Genomic DNA, 16,796 nt, shown 5'->3' on the forward strand with positions numbered 1-16,796 from the left:
GATGAGGAAGGACACTATATCCTCCTTAAAGGGTCTATCCAACAAGAAGATCTAACAATTGTAAATATCTATGCCCCTAACGTGGGAGCAGCCAATTATATAAGGCAATTAATAACAAAAGCAAAGAAACACATTGACAACAATACAATAATAGTGGGGGACTTTAACACCCCCTCACTGAAATGGACAGATCATCTAAGCAAAAGATCAACAAGGAAATAAAGACTTTAAATGACACACTGGACCAAATGGACTTCACAGACATATTCAGAACATTCCATCCCAAAGCAACAGAATACACATTCTTCTCTAGTGCCCATGGAACATTCTCCAGAATTGATCACATCCTAGGTCACAAATCAGGTCTCTACCGGTACCAAAAGACTGGGATTATTCCCTGCATATTTTCAGACCACAATGCTTTGAAACTAGAACACAATCACAAGAGGAAAGTCAGAAAGAACTCAAATACATGGAGGCTAAAGAGCATCCTACTAAAGAATGAATGGGTCAACCAGGAAATTAAAGAAGAATTTAAAAAATTCATGGAAACAAATGAAAATGAAAACACAAGTGTTCAAAATCTTTGGGCTACAGCAAAGGCAGTCCTAAGGGGAAAGCATATAGCAATACAAGCCTTTCTCAAGAAACAAGAAAGGTCTTAAATACACAACCTAACCCTACACCTAAAGGAGCTGGAGAAAGAACAGCAAATAAAGCCTAAACCCAGCAGGAGAAGAGAAATAATAAAGATCAGAGCAGAAAGCAACGAAATAGAAACCAAAAGAACAGTAGAACAGATCAACGAAACTAGGAGCTGGTTCTTTGAAAGAATTAACAAGATTGATAAACCCCTGGCCAGACTTATCAAAAAGAGAAATGACCCAAATCAACAAAATCATGAATGAAAGAGGAGAGATCACAACCAACACCAAAGAAATACAAACAATTATAAGAACATATTATGAGCAACTATATGCCAGCAAATTAGATAACCTGGAAGAAATGGATGCATTCCTAGAGGTGTATCAACTACCAAAACTGAATCAGGAAGAAATAGAAAACCTGAACAGACCTGTAACCACTAAGAAAATTGAAGCAGTTATCAAAAATCTCCCAAAAAACAGAAGCCCAGGGCCAGATGGCTTCCCAGGGGAATTCTACCAAACATCTAAAGAAGAATTAATACCTATTCTTCTGAAACTGTTCCAAAAAATAGAAATGGAAGGAAAACTTCCAAACTCGTTTTATGAGGCCACCATTACCTTGATCCCCAAACCAGACAAAGACCCCATCAAAAAGGAGAATTACAGACAAATATCCTTGATGAACATGGATGCAAAAATTCTCACCAAAATACTAGCCAACAGGATACAACAGTACATTAAAAGGATTATTCACCACGACCAAGTGGGATTTATCCCGGGGCTGCAAGGTTGGTTCAACATCTGCAAATCAATCGACGTGATACAATACGTTAACAAAAGAAAGAACAAGAATCATTTGATCCTCTCAATAGATGCAGAAAAAGCATTTGACAAAGTACAGCATTCTTTCTTGATCAAAACTCTTCAGAGTATAGGGATAGAGGGTACATACGTCAATATCATAAAAGCCATCTATGAAAAACCTACAGCGAATATCATTCTCAATGGGGAAAAACTGAGAGCTTTCCCTCCAAGGTCAGGAATGCGGCAGGGATGTCCACTATCACCACTGCTATTCAACATAGTATTAGAAGTCCTAGCCACAGCAATCAGACAACAAAAAGAAATCAAAGGCAACTTCTTCCTAGGAACATTGCCAAAGGCAAGGGAAGCAAGGGCAAAAGTGAACTATCGGGACTTCATCAAGGTAAAAAGCTTCTGCACAGCAAAGGAAACAGTCAACAAAACCAAAGACAACCAACAGAATGGGAGAAGATATTTGCAAGTGACATATCAGATAAAGGGCTAGTATCCAAAATCTATAAAGAACTTATCAAACTCAACACCCAAAGAACAAATAATCCAAATATGAAACAGGCAGAAGACATGAACAGACATTTCTGCAAAGAAGACATCCAAATGGCCAACAGACACATGAAAAAGTGCTCAACATCATTTGGCATCAGGGAAATCCAAATCAAAACCTCAATGAGATACCACCTCACACCAGTCAGAATGGCTAATGTCAGGAAATGACAGATGTTGGCGAGGATGCGGAGAAAGGGGAACCCTCCTACAGTGTTGGTGGGAATGCAAGCTGATGCAGCCACTTCTGGAAAACAGTATGGAGGTTCCTCAAAAAGTTGGAATAGCGCTACCCTACAACCCAGCAATTGCACTACTGGGTATTTACCGCAAAGATACAAATGTAGGGGTATGTGCATCCCGATGTTTATAGCAGCAATGTCCACAATAGCCAAACTGTGGAAAGAGCCAAGATGTCCATCAACAGATGAATGGATAAAGATGTGGTATATATATATATATATATGTATATATATATATATATATATGAGGAATTCTTAATCTCAGGAAACAAACTGAGGGTTGCTGGAGTGGGGGTGGGGTGGGAGGGATGGGGTGGCTGGGTGATAGACATTGGGGAGGGTATGTGCTATGGTGAGCGCTGTGAATTGTGCAAGACTGTTGAATCACAGATGTGTACCCCTCTGAAACAAATAATGCAATACATGTTAACAAAAAAAAAAAGAAGATAGCAGGAGGGGAAGAATGAACGGGGGGAAATCGGAGGGGGAGACGAACCATGAGACACGATGGACTCTGGAAAACAAACTGAGGGTTCTAGAGGGGACGGGGGTGGGGGGATGGGTTAGCCTGGTGATGGGTATTAAAGAGGGCACGTTCTGCGTGGAGCACTGGGTGTTATACACAAACAATGAATCATGGAACACTACATCAAAAACTAATGATTTAATGTATGGTGATTAACATAACAATAAAAAATTTAAAGGTAAAAAAAGTCAGCTGACTTAAAAATGTCTATTTTCTTTGACTTTGTTATTTCATGTGGAGGAATTTAAACTGATAAAATAATCACAGACATACTCAAAGACATACACAATGTACTGTTACACAGAATACTAAAAAAAAAAAAAGATAAAAAGCAAATATTCAAAGGAGATTATAAATTAACATATCCATATACTGCAACTTCTCAAGTATTATTTAACTATTAAAATTAAAATATTTCAGATGAATTATTTTTATGACACAGGAAAATGATCATGATATATCAAGTGGAAAAAAGTCAGGTTATATAACAGACTATGATTTTCTCTTTGTATAAAGTCTACGGGTAAACACAAACATTTATAATTTAAGACTGAAATAATATATAACAAAATAACATCTACATTTTTAAAGATTTTATTTATTTATTCATGAGACACAGAGAAAGAGAGGCAGAGGGAGAAGCAGGCTTCCCGCGGAGCAGGGAGCCAGATGCAGGACTCGATCCCAGGACCCTGGGATCATGACCTGAGCTAAAGGCAGATGCTTAACCGACTGAGCCACCCAGGCACCCAGTCTTCCATCTTTTTACAGTGAACATGAATTATTTTGCAGAGGAAGAAATCTAATATTAGCTTAAAAAGTCACTATAATACTTCTTTACCAGTCTTTAAAAAAATATTGGATACTATTCACAGAAAAGCAACAAAATTCAAGATGAAAGATAATATACATTTGAGATAGATATCTAGATTAATATTGCAACAGGTAGCAAAACCTAGGGTAATTCTTAAGACTTTTTTTTTTTTTTAAAGATTTTATTTATTTGAGAGAGACAGACAGTGAGTGAGGGAACACAAGCAAGAGGAGTGGGAGAGGGAGAAGCAGGCTTCCCACAGAGCAGGGAGCCCAATGGGGGGCTCGATCCTAGGACTCTGGGATCATGACCTGAGCCGAAGGCAGATGCCCAAAGACTGAGCCACCCAGGCGCCCCTCTTCAGACTTTTGTTTAGATCACACAACGCCAGTTTATTTTTATTTAACGGTCAATATAGCACCATTACAGTTACACAAACTTTGGGTAAGGTTTAATACAGCTTAGAAGTTATTCTCAAATGGTAACCAGGTGAATGTTATTTTATGAAGAGAGTAAAAACTGGCTATTTCTCAAAACCACTGAAGTTCCTACTGATGATTCCAACCCCAGTGTCCTCTGCCTTTCATCATGGGCACTGGCCTCTTAGGCTTATATTAAACCTGTCTTGCCTTTAAATGATAGTTAAGTGCTGAGAAATTCAGAGGATATAGTTTATCTAAGAAGTTGACTGAGTAACTTCAACTCCACTTATCTCACAAAAAAAAAAAAAAACAATTCTGGGGGCGCCTGGGTGGCTCAGTTGGTTAAGCGACCGCCTTCGGCTCAGGTCATGATCCTGGAGTCCTGGGATCAAGTCCCGCATCGGGCTCCCTGCTCAGCAGGGAGTCTGCTTCTCCCTCTGACCCTCCCCCGTCTCATGCTCTCTCTCTCTCTCTCCCAAATAAATAAATAAAAGATATTTAAAAAAAAAAAATCAATTCTGCACCAGTACTCATTATGGAACCTTTTAGGTGCTAATGCAAAGTCAATTTAGTAATCCTAGATTAGGGAAAATTGAGGAAAAGTTACTGATATTTAAATAATCCTCATAGGGGCGCCTGGGTGGCTCAGAACTCTTGATTTCGGCTCTACTGATCTCACAGTTATGAGATCGAGCCCCAAGTCAGGCTTTGCCCTGGGTGTGGAGCTTGTTTAAGATTCTCTCTCTCCCTCTGCACCTCCCCCACCACAAGTGCGCATACTCTCTTTCAAAAATAAACAATCCTCCCTAAATGAAGGAAACTTAAAGAAAAATTAATTCTAGGAACTTTAGTTTTAATGGGGCAAATATGACTTCATCACTGACCTAAAACTGCCCTAGACCCACTGCCGGTCTGCCCCTAACCCACAGAAAGGTTTACATACTATTAGCTTGCAGTAATTCCTTGGACACATTGCCAGCAGAGCCTTGTGACACAGCAGTCACACTCTCGTCGTGTTCAGGAGACATGGGTTCTTGTTTAATCTGAATTGAAGAGTCTGGAGCAGGAACACTGCCATGAGCTTGGAAAGTAGGAGACGTGGTTACTTGGAGAGGGACTCCAGTGGATGATGGAGACATGTGGGAAGATGGAGGCTCCAGAACAACTGGGAAAAAGGGAGTAGGCAGCAGGGTGGCATCAGCAGATGTCTGAGATCTACTGTTCCTTCGCTCTCGTGGAAGGCTATAAGGAACCTGGTCTGGGCGCTCAGAAGGTTCATATGTTTCTAGAATGGGAAACATACGTACGTACAAATGCAAAAATGTTCTCTGAAAAGTCACTCATTTCAGAGCCAATTTGTGTTTTTAAAGAATACAAGAGAATTCTGAAGTCCCTGATAATTCTTCGAAATATGTTGTCATAAAATCTGTACGACCAACAAGGACACAGACATTAGTATTCCATTTTAAAATTTTAAGTGACTTATCCAAAGTCATAGAGTTACTAATGGTTCAAGATTTGAACCCAGGTCTTTTGATTCCGAACCCAAGGCTCTTTCTGTAACATACTGCCCCTGTTGCTAAGCATTTTCGGGGCCTACCGTCTCACAGGCTCTTCTACAGAAGGATGAAAGCAAGGAGACAGGAGAGAAAACATATGACCTTTTCATAACTACTTCAATTCCCCTGTATAGGTTACAAAGAAATAAACAAGCTACAGAGGATCCAATCCATCAGATGCTCTCTGAATACCTTGTAATCCCTGTAGAATCTGTATTCTGTGGGTCCTCAGTGCACTCATCTCCATAGTTATCTAAAAATAAAGTAACTGGTTAAGCATTTTGAAGTCCAACTTTAGAGATGATGCGTTCTCATTAAACGTTCCGTCCACTGTTACCTGCTGCTTCAGCATAAGAAGCCTCTGAACTTCAACATATGCTGTCTGCAGGGCTGCACGGGCTTGCAGAAGGTTGTTATCCATGCACTGCAATGATTTGCTCAGTTCTTCCTCCCTTAAAGAAATATTCAGCAGCTGGTCAACCTGAGAACGTTCTGCCAAGAGAAACCATAAGGCTCAGTTTAATACAGGAGACTTCTTGATAATACAGCTCCTCAGAAGGTGGAACTACATCAGTTCTCTAGAAGCCTTTATCTTCTCTCCAACAGGGCAACTGGAGACTCATCAAATCTCGCAAATCAGGTAGTTAAGACTGATGTCAGAGCAGACCCCAAAGTGAGAACTGGTAAGATGCAGGTAGCTCATAGGTACCAGTGTGCTGCCACATGGTACATCTTACGTCATCACATCTTCCATCATGCCCCTGTCCCAGGCAAAGCAACTGCTGTACATTTCATTTCCCATTTTTCCTTTATCTACCACCCTCTTCACCTATGGTTTTTGCTTAGATTAGGCCTCAGGTGTGAATGGCTTGCACTCTTTTCCCAATCTGTATTTTTCTAGTCTCTTAGTTAATATAAAATAGTTCGCTTTATCAGACAAGAACTTCCTGAAGAAAATATAGCTTCAAAACAGTACATTTAAATTACTTTAAATAAAATGTCCTACCGTGTGTATGTATGTTTGTCTCTTTCCCATGCAGTAAGTCAAGACCTCTACCCTAAACTCCAGATCCACATACCCAACTACTACCTGGATATCTTTACTGAGGTATCTCTAAGATCCTTTAACTCAAAGGATCCCAAAAGGAATTCATCATCTTCCTCTGCCCTCAACTTGTTCCTCTCATGGAGTTTTCTAGCTCTACAAATACCAACACCCCAAAGATGCCTCAGCCAGAAACTGGGGTCATCCTTGACTCCTACCTTATCCATCACATCCAACCACCCAAGGTTCATCCAATCACTTCCTACACTAGCCCTTATACCAGAAAGGGTTCAGAGTCAGTGGAAAGCAAGAATCATAGAAGTGTATATCCTGAGGGAGCGACTCTAACAACTTCCCTCAATTCAAGTAAGAGAAGCAAAAAGATCTCAGAAATGGAAATTGAGAGAAATGGCTATAAAAAACCAACAGAGACAAAATCTTTACTAAATGGCCTATTCCTCTTCATCACGGAAAAGGACCAATGAGACTTTCTGACTTTATACTGAACTCAATTTGTCCAAGATACATATTAACTTTAGCTTATGGGTCTATGTGGCACCAAACATTTCTTCTATAGCTGCACTGGGTATGGTAGAAAAATCAAACTTTTCTATGCCCTTAAGCAAGGCAACAAAAATGTCAAAAAATAGTAATAAATGGGGGATCAGTGTTTGATAACCACAAGCAATACTCTGTCAAGTTGTAAAAAAGGCTGAATTGCTATAAGAACAATTTCTTTCTGTCAGAATATTTTGCACTATACCTTTCTTTCCTTTAATTTTCCTTCTTTTGTTTTTTCTCTCAAGACTTGGGAGTTCGGGAGAAGATCCATCCTGAGAAGAGAAAGAAAACTGAGTAATATTGAATGTGTAAAGACCATTACCCAGGAAGGGAAAAAACGAATCAACTCTAAGACCATTATACGTTATTCTTCATTCTTGCTGCCATCTCTAACAGGATATGGGAATCTCATGCACAAGGTATGAACTCAAACATCAACTGAATGTATATGATTAAAAAAATAAAACAGGGGCGCCTGGGTGGCACAGTCAGTTAGGCGTCCAACTCTAGGTTTCAGCTCAGCTCGTGATTTCAGTGTCGTGAGACTGAGCCCCACATTGGGCTCTGGGCTCAGCATGGAGTCTGCTTGAGATTCTCTCTCCTCCCTCTGCCCCTCCTGCTCATGCACATGCTCGTGCACACGCTCGTGCACGCTCTCTCTCTCCCTCCCTTAAATAAATTAAAATCTTTAAAAAACAAAAGAAAAAACAAACAAAAAAACCCCAGAACAGAATCTGAGGTCAAGTACCTTCCTAGCATCCTAGAGGTGGTGAAGCACTGGGGCTAAGGCAAAGCATTTCATGTTGGTAAAGCAAGGCACAGTTAGAAGTATGGACAAAGCCAGTAATGCATATACCTGACTTCACTGTGGTATAGTTTCTACTTTACTAGGAAATCTTCACAACAAAATTTTTACAACAAAAAGCTGAACAGTCTTTGAGACAAGCCCCTAGATATAAGCTTTGTTACAGGACAAACTTTCATCCAACAATATCCACTACAGTGTCCAACTCAAAGGAGCAAAGCTGGAATTTGAACCCAGGTCTACAAGCCAAGCCCTTAACGACTGCTTTATTGCCTCAGTATTAAAGAACACAGCCCCATTAAGGAGGGCACGTGATGTAATGAGCACTGGGTATTATATAAGACTGATGAATCACTGACCTCTACCTCTGAAACCAATAATACATTACGTTAATTAATTGAATTTAAATAAAAAACGGGGGGGAAGCAAATATAAAAAAATGGAAGGTGAAAAAAATAAATTTAAAAATATAAATAAATAAATAAATAAAGGACACAGCCCATTTTCTCACAGTGTCACATTCCAGACTATATCACTACCAGCAACTCTTTCTTTTCAGAAAGGGTTCCTGAAAGGGCTAGGCAGTGTTAGCGACAGAGATACCAGAAGAGAAGTGGGGTCAGTGCAGGAATGGACTCTGAAAGGGCCAAACTGGGTAAAGGAGATACAAAACACTGAGTAACAGAGACTAAAAATATTTCTAAGACTATGTTCACATAGATGCACTCCAGTAGTATTAAAACTACCTTAGCGTTGAGCCCAACGGTCCTGGGTCTAACAAGCATTCACGCCCTACAAATGCAAAACTAGAGTGCCTTTCTTCAGTAGCAGTACAGAATGCATGGTGAAAAGAGATAGAATTGCAGCTGAAGATGTGTCTTACTCCTTGGTAAGGTGATACAAAGAATCACTGGCTTGGAGACTAGTTTTAGAGATGACTTCATATTTTCCTAGTACTGTACATTCATATTCAATTACATCTAACTTAGGAGAATTACTCAGCGAAAGAAACCAAGAGGATAAGACTATGACAGTAAGAGCCTCACAAACCTATTTCAGAGTAGGAAGAAGCAGAACCCCAGCTACCCAGAAACAATTAAACAGTTAAATCTTTCTTCTAACAGCCAAGTGACCACGTGAAATGTCCTACAACAAGCACGGGCAATCATACTCACCCCAGTGGCTCTCCGTTTCTTTCGCACACTCTGGCTGTCGTTTTGTTCGGCACCAGAGGTACAGCTACTGTCTGTGGCTGCGTCTGCCAGACTGGAGATTCCAAGGGCTGAGGATGTATTTGATGATAAAGAGTTTCCTTCGCCATTACTCTCCTGGGTATTCTGGTTCTCTGAAGATGGCGTAGAACCCTCCTGGCTGTTCAGGTCTTTGGCCAAGTGCATCAAAGGTATTGCTCGGTCAGAGGACAACTGTGCACTGTGTCGCCTTTGACTAGCAACATTTTCAGCCCTTTCACCTGTTCTTAGGGAGGCAGCGAGAGGTGTCACTTCCTGCTTAAGGCCCAGGGTCGTTGTCTGACTCTGTGCAGCCCTCAACGAGTTACTAGGTGAAAAAATCTGCTGGGGCTCATTTTCTTTGCCCGTACCTTCCTCACTGAAGAAGCTGTACACAGAAGGAGCCCTGTCCATGATCACACTGCTCTCAGAAAGGCTTCGCTTCCTTGCCAACCCAGGAGATGAAGAAATGGAAATACCTTCCCACTGGAATCCTTCTAGATTGGACAGATCAGGCTCCCCATCCAAATCCAAGACCTCTTGTTCATTTTGAACCAAAGGCACCATTTCTATGCCAAACCTTAAGAAAAAACAAAGAAAAAAACCCATAAATCAGATGTGGGTAGGGGAGAGGGGGCACCACTTAATGAGATTACAAATATAAATAAGATGGTTTCTGCCCTCAAGAAACTCACAGTCTAGTTAAGTGTTCCAGACACAAAGTAAATAACCATCTGTAAGTACTACCATGTAACAAGTACTGAATTAGAGATTTGTGCACAGTTATGAGAATACATTTGAGGAAGTGAATATTGAGAGTTTTATTAGTATGGAGCTTTTCCAAACCAACAACAAATAATTTTTAAACAGCACACAAATCCAAACCAACCAAACAAAAATATTTACTGAGCATTCACAAGTGCCAGGCATGAGGCTAAGAACAAGAACTTTGTAATCTCAATGTTCAAGTGATAGAAAAGGGTGCACAATAAATATGCTATTTCAACAAGGATAAAAATTTAAGGCTGAAGGACCATATAATCATAACACAGCAGATCAATTTTCACACAGCAAACCTATGTTGAATGCTGCTTTCCCAACCAGAAAAGTTTAGCACCTCAACCTAAGATGAATAGCCAAAATACCACACAAGGCCTTAAGCGAAAGTATTTTGTGATCATGAAAACAATGTCTAGAGTATATACAGACGGGTAACTATTTATAGGTTCTGAGTAAAAGGTAGTAAGAGCAGTGACACTTAAAAACTGTACCGCTCATTAAGATCTAGAGATAGATACAGATCTATAAAAACACTTTTTCATGCTGTCACTTTCTGGCCCCTATAACTAAAGTGATGGATTTCTGATCATCTTTTTCTACGTCCCTGTCTCATTTCTTAGAGGCTGATGTGCTTCTTTGCAACCTGAATTCCCTGTCAGGAACCACTCTACTGCATTTGTTATAGGGTAGCAGTCACTCTTTGCTATTTAAACCAGACATCTACAACATATATTTCTTACAAACATTTAATTAACCAGTAGAATTCTCTTGACCAGGGTCAAAGGGTAAGTTTAAAAGACAGAGAAATGGGATACTAAAAAGAGGTACACACCTGGGCAAGCCTTTGCCTAGCTCTTGCTTTTTCTTGGTTACTTGCTGGATGACTTGTTCCCAGTTGACATTTCTCCGAGATGCATTTAGAATCTGTCGAAGGGTTGGCTTGAGCCCAGATTCCTTCTCTGTCTCACCCTTTCGATGACCACTAATATTGCGAATGCGGCGAGCACTATTGAGATTTGGCTCGGGAAGGTGTGCTCCAGTTTTGCTCTTCAAACTAATGTGCCGGGTTAGATCTCTCTGGAGAGAGGCAGGAAAGCCAAGCTTACTGAGTTCAGGCAAAAGAGGGCCTGAGGACTGACCTAGATCGTTTTTCTGAAGCTCTGCATCTAAGCTAGCGCTCTCAAAACCTTCTGTTTCGTAAGATACATGAGATTTAACAGGGTCATCCACCTGTGCATCTTCTAGAGAAGTTTTCAAGTCTAGCAGTAAGCCAGAGGGTGGACTGGCCGCAGAGGTCATCTGCAACTCAGGTTCTTTCTGATGAATTGTTGAATTACATGCATTTGTGGAGAGTTTTCTACATGTTTTTAGGTTTTGGTCATCCCCCTCTTTCTCGTCAGCGAGGTGAGTGCTGCAGGATAACATTTCTGTAGTGGCAGAGCCCAGCGTCCCAATTTTTGATCCACGCTTTTCCGTGTCAGAGAGCTCCCCATCGCTTTCATCTTCTAACGTGTGTACCTGAAACTCTATCTTCAAAGATCCTTTTTCAGACTCTTCTACATTCCTACTTGCTTTTGCAAAGTTCCTGGTCCTTTTAGAAGTGCCAAGAAGTGGATTTTGCAATGACTCATGACACTGTAGCACCTCTTTGGCTTTTTGTAATGTATCGCTGAAATTCTCGTCAGGTTCTCTCTGAGTGCCAAATGTACTTTTATTCCCTTTTAAAACATGAGGACATGAACTTCGCAGTTTGGTTACGTGAGATCCATGACTGTCTTCCATAGCGGGTTTGTTCAAGGGATTTGAGTGTTCTCCAGGAAAAAAAGAATTTGTTTTGGTGTTTTTTGAGGGATTCTTTAAATCTGGCTTTTGAGGAACTGACTTGGTGACTGGAATTGGAAGGAGTGCAGATTTTAAGGATGGCATCTTACTTAAGTGAAGCTCTTGTTCGTGCTTTTCTGTAACGGGGCAATCTCTCACCGCCTCATAAGAAGCAGTGCAGTCAGAGGGGGCTTTGTGAGTAAGAGATCCACCATGTGTTTCTTTCTGTGTTTTCAGCGTTGGGGAATGATTTGTTTCATCAATCTGGGGCTCTGGTGTTCCTGCAGTTGTCAAGCTGAAGTCAAAGAAAGGCTTATCTATCATTTCTGACTTGTTACCAGTGACTTCCTTCATTCCTGATTGTAAATCCAGAGTCTTCTGGGGAGGGTAAGGAGTCCAGCGATGGAGCTTGTCCCTCGCGACACTGCCATTCTTCCCACCCATTTTGGAAGCTATGGGATCTGTCTGCTTAGTAGTTTTGCTTTCCAGCTGCTCAAAACTGAAGCTAAGTAAGCCCTCTGAAGGAAATTTATCAGCTGTAAATCCTTCAGAAGGACCTCTATACGTGGCAGCCGTACCAATTTTGTCACTTTCTTGCCGCTGCCAACTGTATCTCTCTTGATTGTATTTGTTTGACTTAGATTTCTTGTTCCACAGCATAGTCAGGTCATCCATCTGACAGTTAGAATTTCTGTTTCTGCCTGGTTGAAATTTGTCTCCGGGGCCACTGTAATTCCAACTATTTGTACTACGTACACTGGATTTCCAGTTTCCGTTACTGCTGTTCATATGCCAACTGGAAAAGCCACCTGTTCCTTCAGAATGCCAACTGGAATTCCTTCCTGTACCATTAGGATTCCAATCTACTGCACCGCTCTTTGAATGCCAACCACCTCCAGAATTGCTATGGTTGTGAAACCAAGTTGAGGCGCCTCCTGCAACACCCTTGTGCCACCCGGAACATCCTCTTGGTCCACCATTATTCCTCAAAGAATGTGGAAAGTTGTTTTTCCTGTTATTATTAAAGCCATCTTTCTCCCACTTCCAGTCTCGCTGAGGAGGTCCACGATGATGCCACGCTGGCTGACTGTAGCCTTCTCTGTCTTGGTAAGGGATTCGGTCTTCTCGTCTCCATTGGGGTCGCCTGTCATCAGAGCTTATTTCTTGGCTGCTATTGGAAGGTTCCTCTTGTCTGGAAGAACAGTTTTCCATTAGAGATTTAAAGAAATTATCACGCTTCACAGGCAGAGTGCATCAAACTTCCCACTACCTATCTCCTCGGTTACTCAAAATACATAATAGAGTCTATTTTTATTTCTAATAGTGGCTGCTTTCCTAGCTTTAACCTAGCTCAACTTATATTTCGCAATTGATTCAGACATCAAACAACATCTTCATTTTGCCATCACCTCAGAAATATTAAAAATTAACACATTTACACTATCCACCTTTTCCTGCTCCTGTTTTTCTTAGCAAGTTCCAGGACGTTTGTCCCTATCATCCAATTACTGTTTTTACATTATATTCTGTAGCTTTGGCTAGTTATCATAGTTAATACAACTTAAGTTCAGCTTAATACTGTGGATTTTTCCAGCTGTAGGTTCTTTCTCAAAAACCCAGTTTCTTAACCTATTTTAAAGACTAAGATTTCATCTTGCATCAGCACCCTCATTAATAAACACTTTTATCAGGCACACATACAATGACTGTGGTGAGAGAACTTTTATGTATAGTGCCCGTTCCTAAAAGGCTTACAGCCTGAGAAAATGAGATCACAAACAGGAGTAAAATAGCACACACCAAATAAGTGGCACCCGCAATCAGTGCTGGCTATAAGGAGCTCCGTGAGCGAGAGGCTTTTATGAAGCTACAGCTGTTTCAACTATTCGTGTTAGCCATGGAGCCCACAGGCATGCGGGTAAACCTAAGTCAACATCACAGAAATAGGTGCAAAACCACTTTCCTCTACAAACTGCCTGTAGTGTGCCAGGCATTGTGCTTAACGCGCTGTAGGTGCTCAAAACACGGAGTGATACTAGCCAAAACGTACTGAGTACCTACTGTCACGCATTTGAAGCACTTTATATAGACTATCTCCTTTAGTTTTCACAGCCCTGAAGCAATTCTTCTTCTTATTCCTACCTTTTGGATGAGGAAACTGAGGACTGGAGAGGCTGAGTAGCTTGCCTAGAGTAAGATAGCCAGAAGTGGTACGGCAGAGACGTGAACCTCGGCAGTCTGACCCCAGCATCTACATTCTTCACCGCTGGGGCTTTGAGAGACTGAAAATCCCCCAACTAAGTTTTTGCTGCTGGGCTCCCTCCTCTTAACCTGATTTAAACTCAGTACTGACTTGAACTGGTTCTAAAACGTTTCTATTGTCTCTAAGATTTTGGAAATTTGGAATTTCTTCCTTTTTCACAAGATGGAACTAAAAGTTAATTTACCTGAAAATTCAAACATCTACTTACATTATGAATTACAACCATTTCTAAACCGGAGATCCTAAGTCCCCAAGTGACACGTGTTGTTACATACATGTGCAGGATTTTTGTAACACCAGTGACCAAACTGTTTTTATCTTTTGTTTCTAAGCAGTATACAACTTTTGACATCCAAGGAGATTCTTGGATCTGACTCGGCTACACTAATGGGATCCAGAAATGGGAGAATCGGGCAAAAAATCTGTCACAAAGTAGAATTCCTAGATCACCCTGAATTAGCTAGATCGAGGGGACAACAGTATGCAGCCAAATCCATAGCCCAGAAAAAGCAATCTAAATAAAAAACCTCATGAAGGAAAGAAGAAAAAAACTTCCTAAAGAAATAAGACTATATATAAATCACCAAAGTAGCTTATCAGAACATTCAAAGAATATTAACTATGATATAAATGTCTACTTTACTGAGAAGCTCTTTTACCTTCTGACTCAATATTTAATCATCTATACAGATAAGCTAATAATGGCACAAGTGTGTAAGAAAAAAATAAACGTTAATCTCCTAGAGACCTCAACACCCTTAAAACAAGAGTAAACTACAGCTGTACTGACAGTAGTAACAATGTCATTTGAAGGATGAAGCAACTAAACGGGTTTAAGAACCACGCTGCTACTGACGTTTTAAGACTAAGAAAGTCTCCTTCGAGGACTTGTTCAGAACACTTGTAGCATGTACAGTGAAAATTACTTCCTTTTTATGCTAAACCTCTAACTAAAAATGAAATGCATACCAAGTATAACTAGTATTCAAAAAGAATCTTTAAAATTTTATTTTAGAATTGTAATGTTTCTCCTTATATTCCAAGGCTTGAAAAAATTACCCAACCTCTTAACTGCTTCTCTCTCTTACTGAAGAGAAAGAGAAATCTGAAAATTTCTGCTTCATGAATTAAACTCTTTAGACCACAACTCAGTAATGCAAAAATACAAAAGCCTAATACCTGAATTATAGATGTAGTTGTCAAATTATAGAGTATAAGCTGGAAAACTTATATTGATCTTGACAATGTCAAACTTACAATACAAATTTATTCAATAAATATTTACTGAAACAGTAATAAAGGATGAATCAAATTTGGTAGAAGCACCATGTCAATTCATATCAGGCAAAGCATTTTTACCTAATGGATATAATAAGAAATACTTAAAAGAAGAAGCTTTTACACTAATACCTTTCCACTAGAAATTTTGGATACCAAATAAGACAATTCACTGGTGTCCAAAAGAAATTGGAACTAGTAAAAACAGTTCTAAACACGGTTATCAACATAGTAAAAATTTCAGATATGTAGCACCTATAGTTAATTTTTATAGAGACAATACTGAGTTGTGGTTTTTTTTTTTAATACAGTTAGTATAGTAGTTCAAGGAAGGATTCCAATGACCTTTTATGCGTAAGAAAGCAACCTCAAGCTAACCTTTGCAATGAAGGTAAGTCTGAAAGCTACAGGCTGAAAAGTATAGAAATGGAAAATGTATTCTCTATTATATTTTATTTTAGACAGCCTTTTTAAAAACCAAAATCATTACTTACCGACTTTGTTCTTTCCTTTGTTTTATTAACTGAACGAGTTCCTTGTCAAAATAATCTTCTTCTTCTTCTTCTCCCTTTCCATCGTCTTCTCTATCCTGGGCATCAACGTTATCTTTGTGCAACTGGCTAGAAATGTGCTTTGCATATGCAGAAAGACCCACTTCTGTGACCCCGCACACTCGGCACTCATGACTACTGTCCCTAGGGAAAGAGGGAGATGAGGGACATTCAATTCTCCCCACTGGCATGGCCCACTCAACAGATCTCTTCCAGTTTCCTCTGAAAAACACCGCACACTTTGGCACAGTGAAAGATTAGTGCTAATCAACTTCAATGCTCCTTTCATCACTTTTAGTAAATTTGTTCAAAAGTTATTTTTGAAATGATTTTAAGATTCTTTTCCAGCAATCAAGAGGCAGTACACTTCAGAATAATGTAGTTTAGGAGGAGAAATCTTCTTGAATTGCTGTACTTAAAATCTTGCCAGAGGAAACATGGTGAAAGGGGAGGCAGGGCAGGGGGCTCAGAGCAAACAGAAGTTGCTCTAGAGCACACCCATGGTGCCAGGGGCACTCAGGAGCCTGGTCACAGCGCGGACATTTTATCTCAGGCTCAAGAGCTTTCTCCCAGGGAAAGTTAAGGGGTGGAGAAAAGAGCAGGCTGCCTAGCCAATCCCAATGTGGTAGCTAAATCGGAACAGCGGGAGCTCTGCCTGGAATGTGAAGATTCCGGACCCCAGGGCAAAGGATAGGAGTAGTCTCAGCAAACTTTTTTGGTCTGGATGATACATGTGACCTACATTCTGCTTCAGAAGGGCTTATTTAAAAGGGAATGGAAAGCATTTCAGTTGTAGGAAGTTAACAGCTGTGCTAGGCAAATGGTTTTTCTCAAATTTCAGAAAATGCAAGTTTGGAGAGAAGCAAAGCCAAGTTCTTAGTTCAGAAA

At 40.2% G+C, this 16,796-nt stretch overlaps 1 protein-coding gene across 4 annotated transcripts in view; it reads right to left on the reverse strand.

Moving 5' to 3' along the window:
- Positions 1-16,796, reverse strand: part of ZNF106 (zinc finger protein 106) — a 70,174-nt gene that overhangs the window by 23,223 nt on the left and 30,155 nt on the right. Inside the window, exons 4-10 of one of the 4 annotated variants that reach the window (XM_028094460.2) lie at positions 15,852-16,052; positions 10,828-13,008; positions 9,162-9,795; positions 7,384-7,453; positions 5,913-6,067; positions 5,768-5,828; positions 4,960-5,097 (exon numbers count right to left, since the gene is read on the reverse strand). In XM_028094460.2, the coding sequence (XP_027950261.1) occupies positions 4,960-5,097; positions 5,768-5,828; positions 5,913-6,067; positions 7,384-7,453; positions 9,162-9,795; positions 10,828-13,008; positions 15,852-16,052 (3,440 nt within the window). Of the gene's footprint in view, positions 1-4,959; positions 5,302-5,767; positions 5,829-5,912; positions 6,068-7,383; positions 7,454-9,161; positions 9,796-10,827; positions 13,009-15,851; positions 16,053-16,796 lie in introns of all 4 variants that reach the window. The other 3 variants (XM_088024743.1, XM_028094459.2, XM_028094462.2) reach the window with 3 other exon arrangements.

The sequence above is a fragment of the Eumetopias jubatus genome, unplaced genomic scaffold (assembly GCF_037043125.1).
Source record: "Eumetopias jubatus isolate StellerSeaLion01/CBP00866 unplaced genomic scaffold, mEumJub1_p1.0 scaffold_7, whole genome shotgun sequence".
Classification (NCBI taxonomy): domain Eukaryota; kingdom Metazoa; phylum Chordata; class Mammalia; order Carnivora; family Otariidae; genus Eumetopias; species Eumetopias jubatus.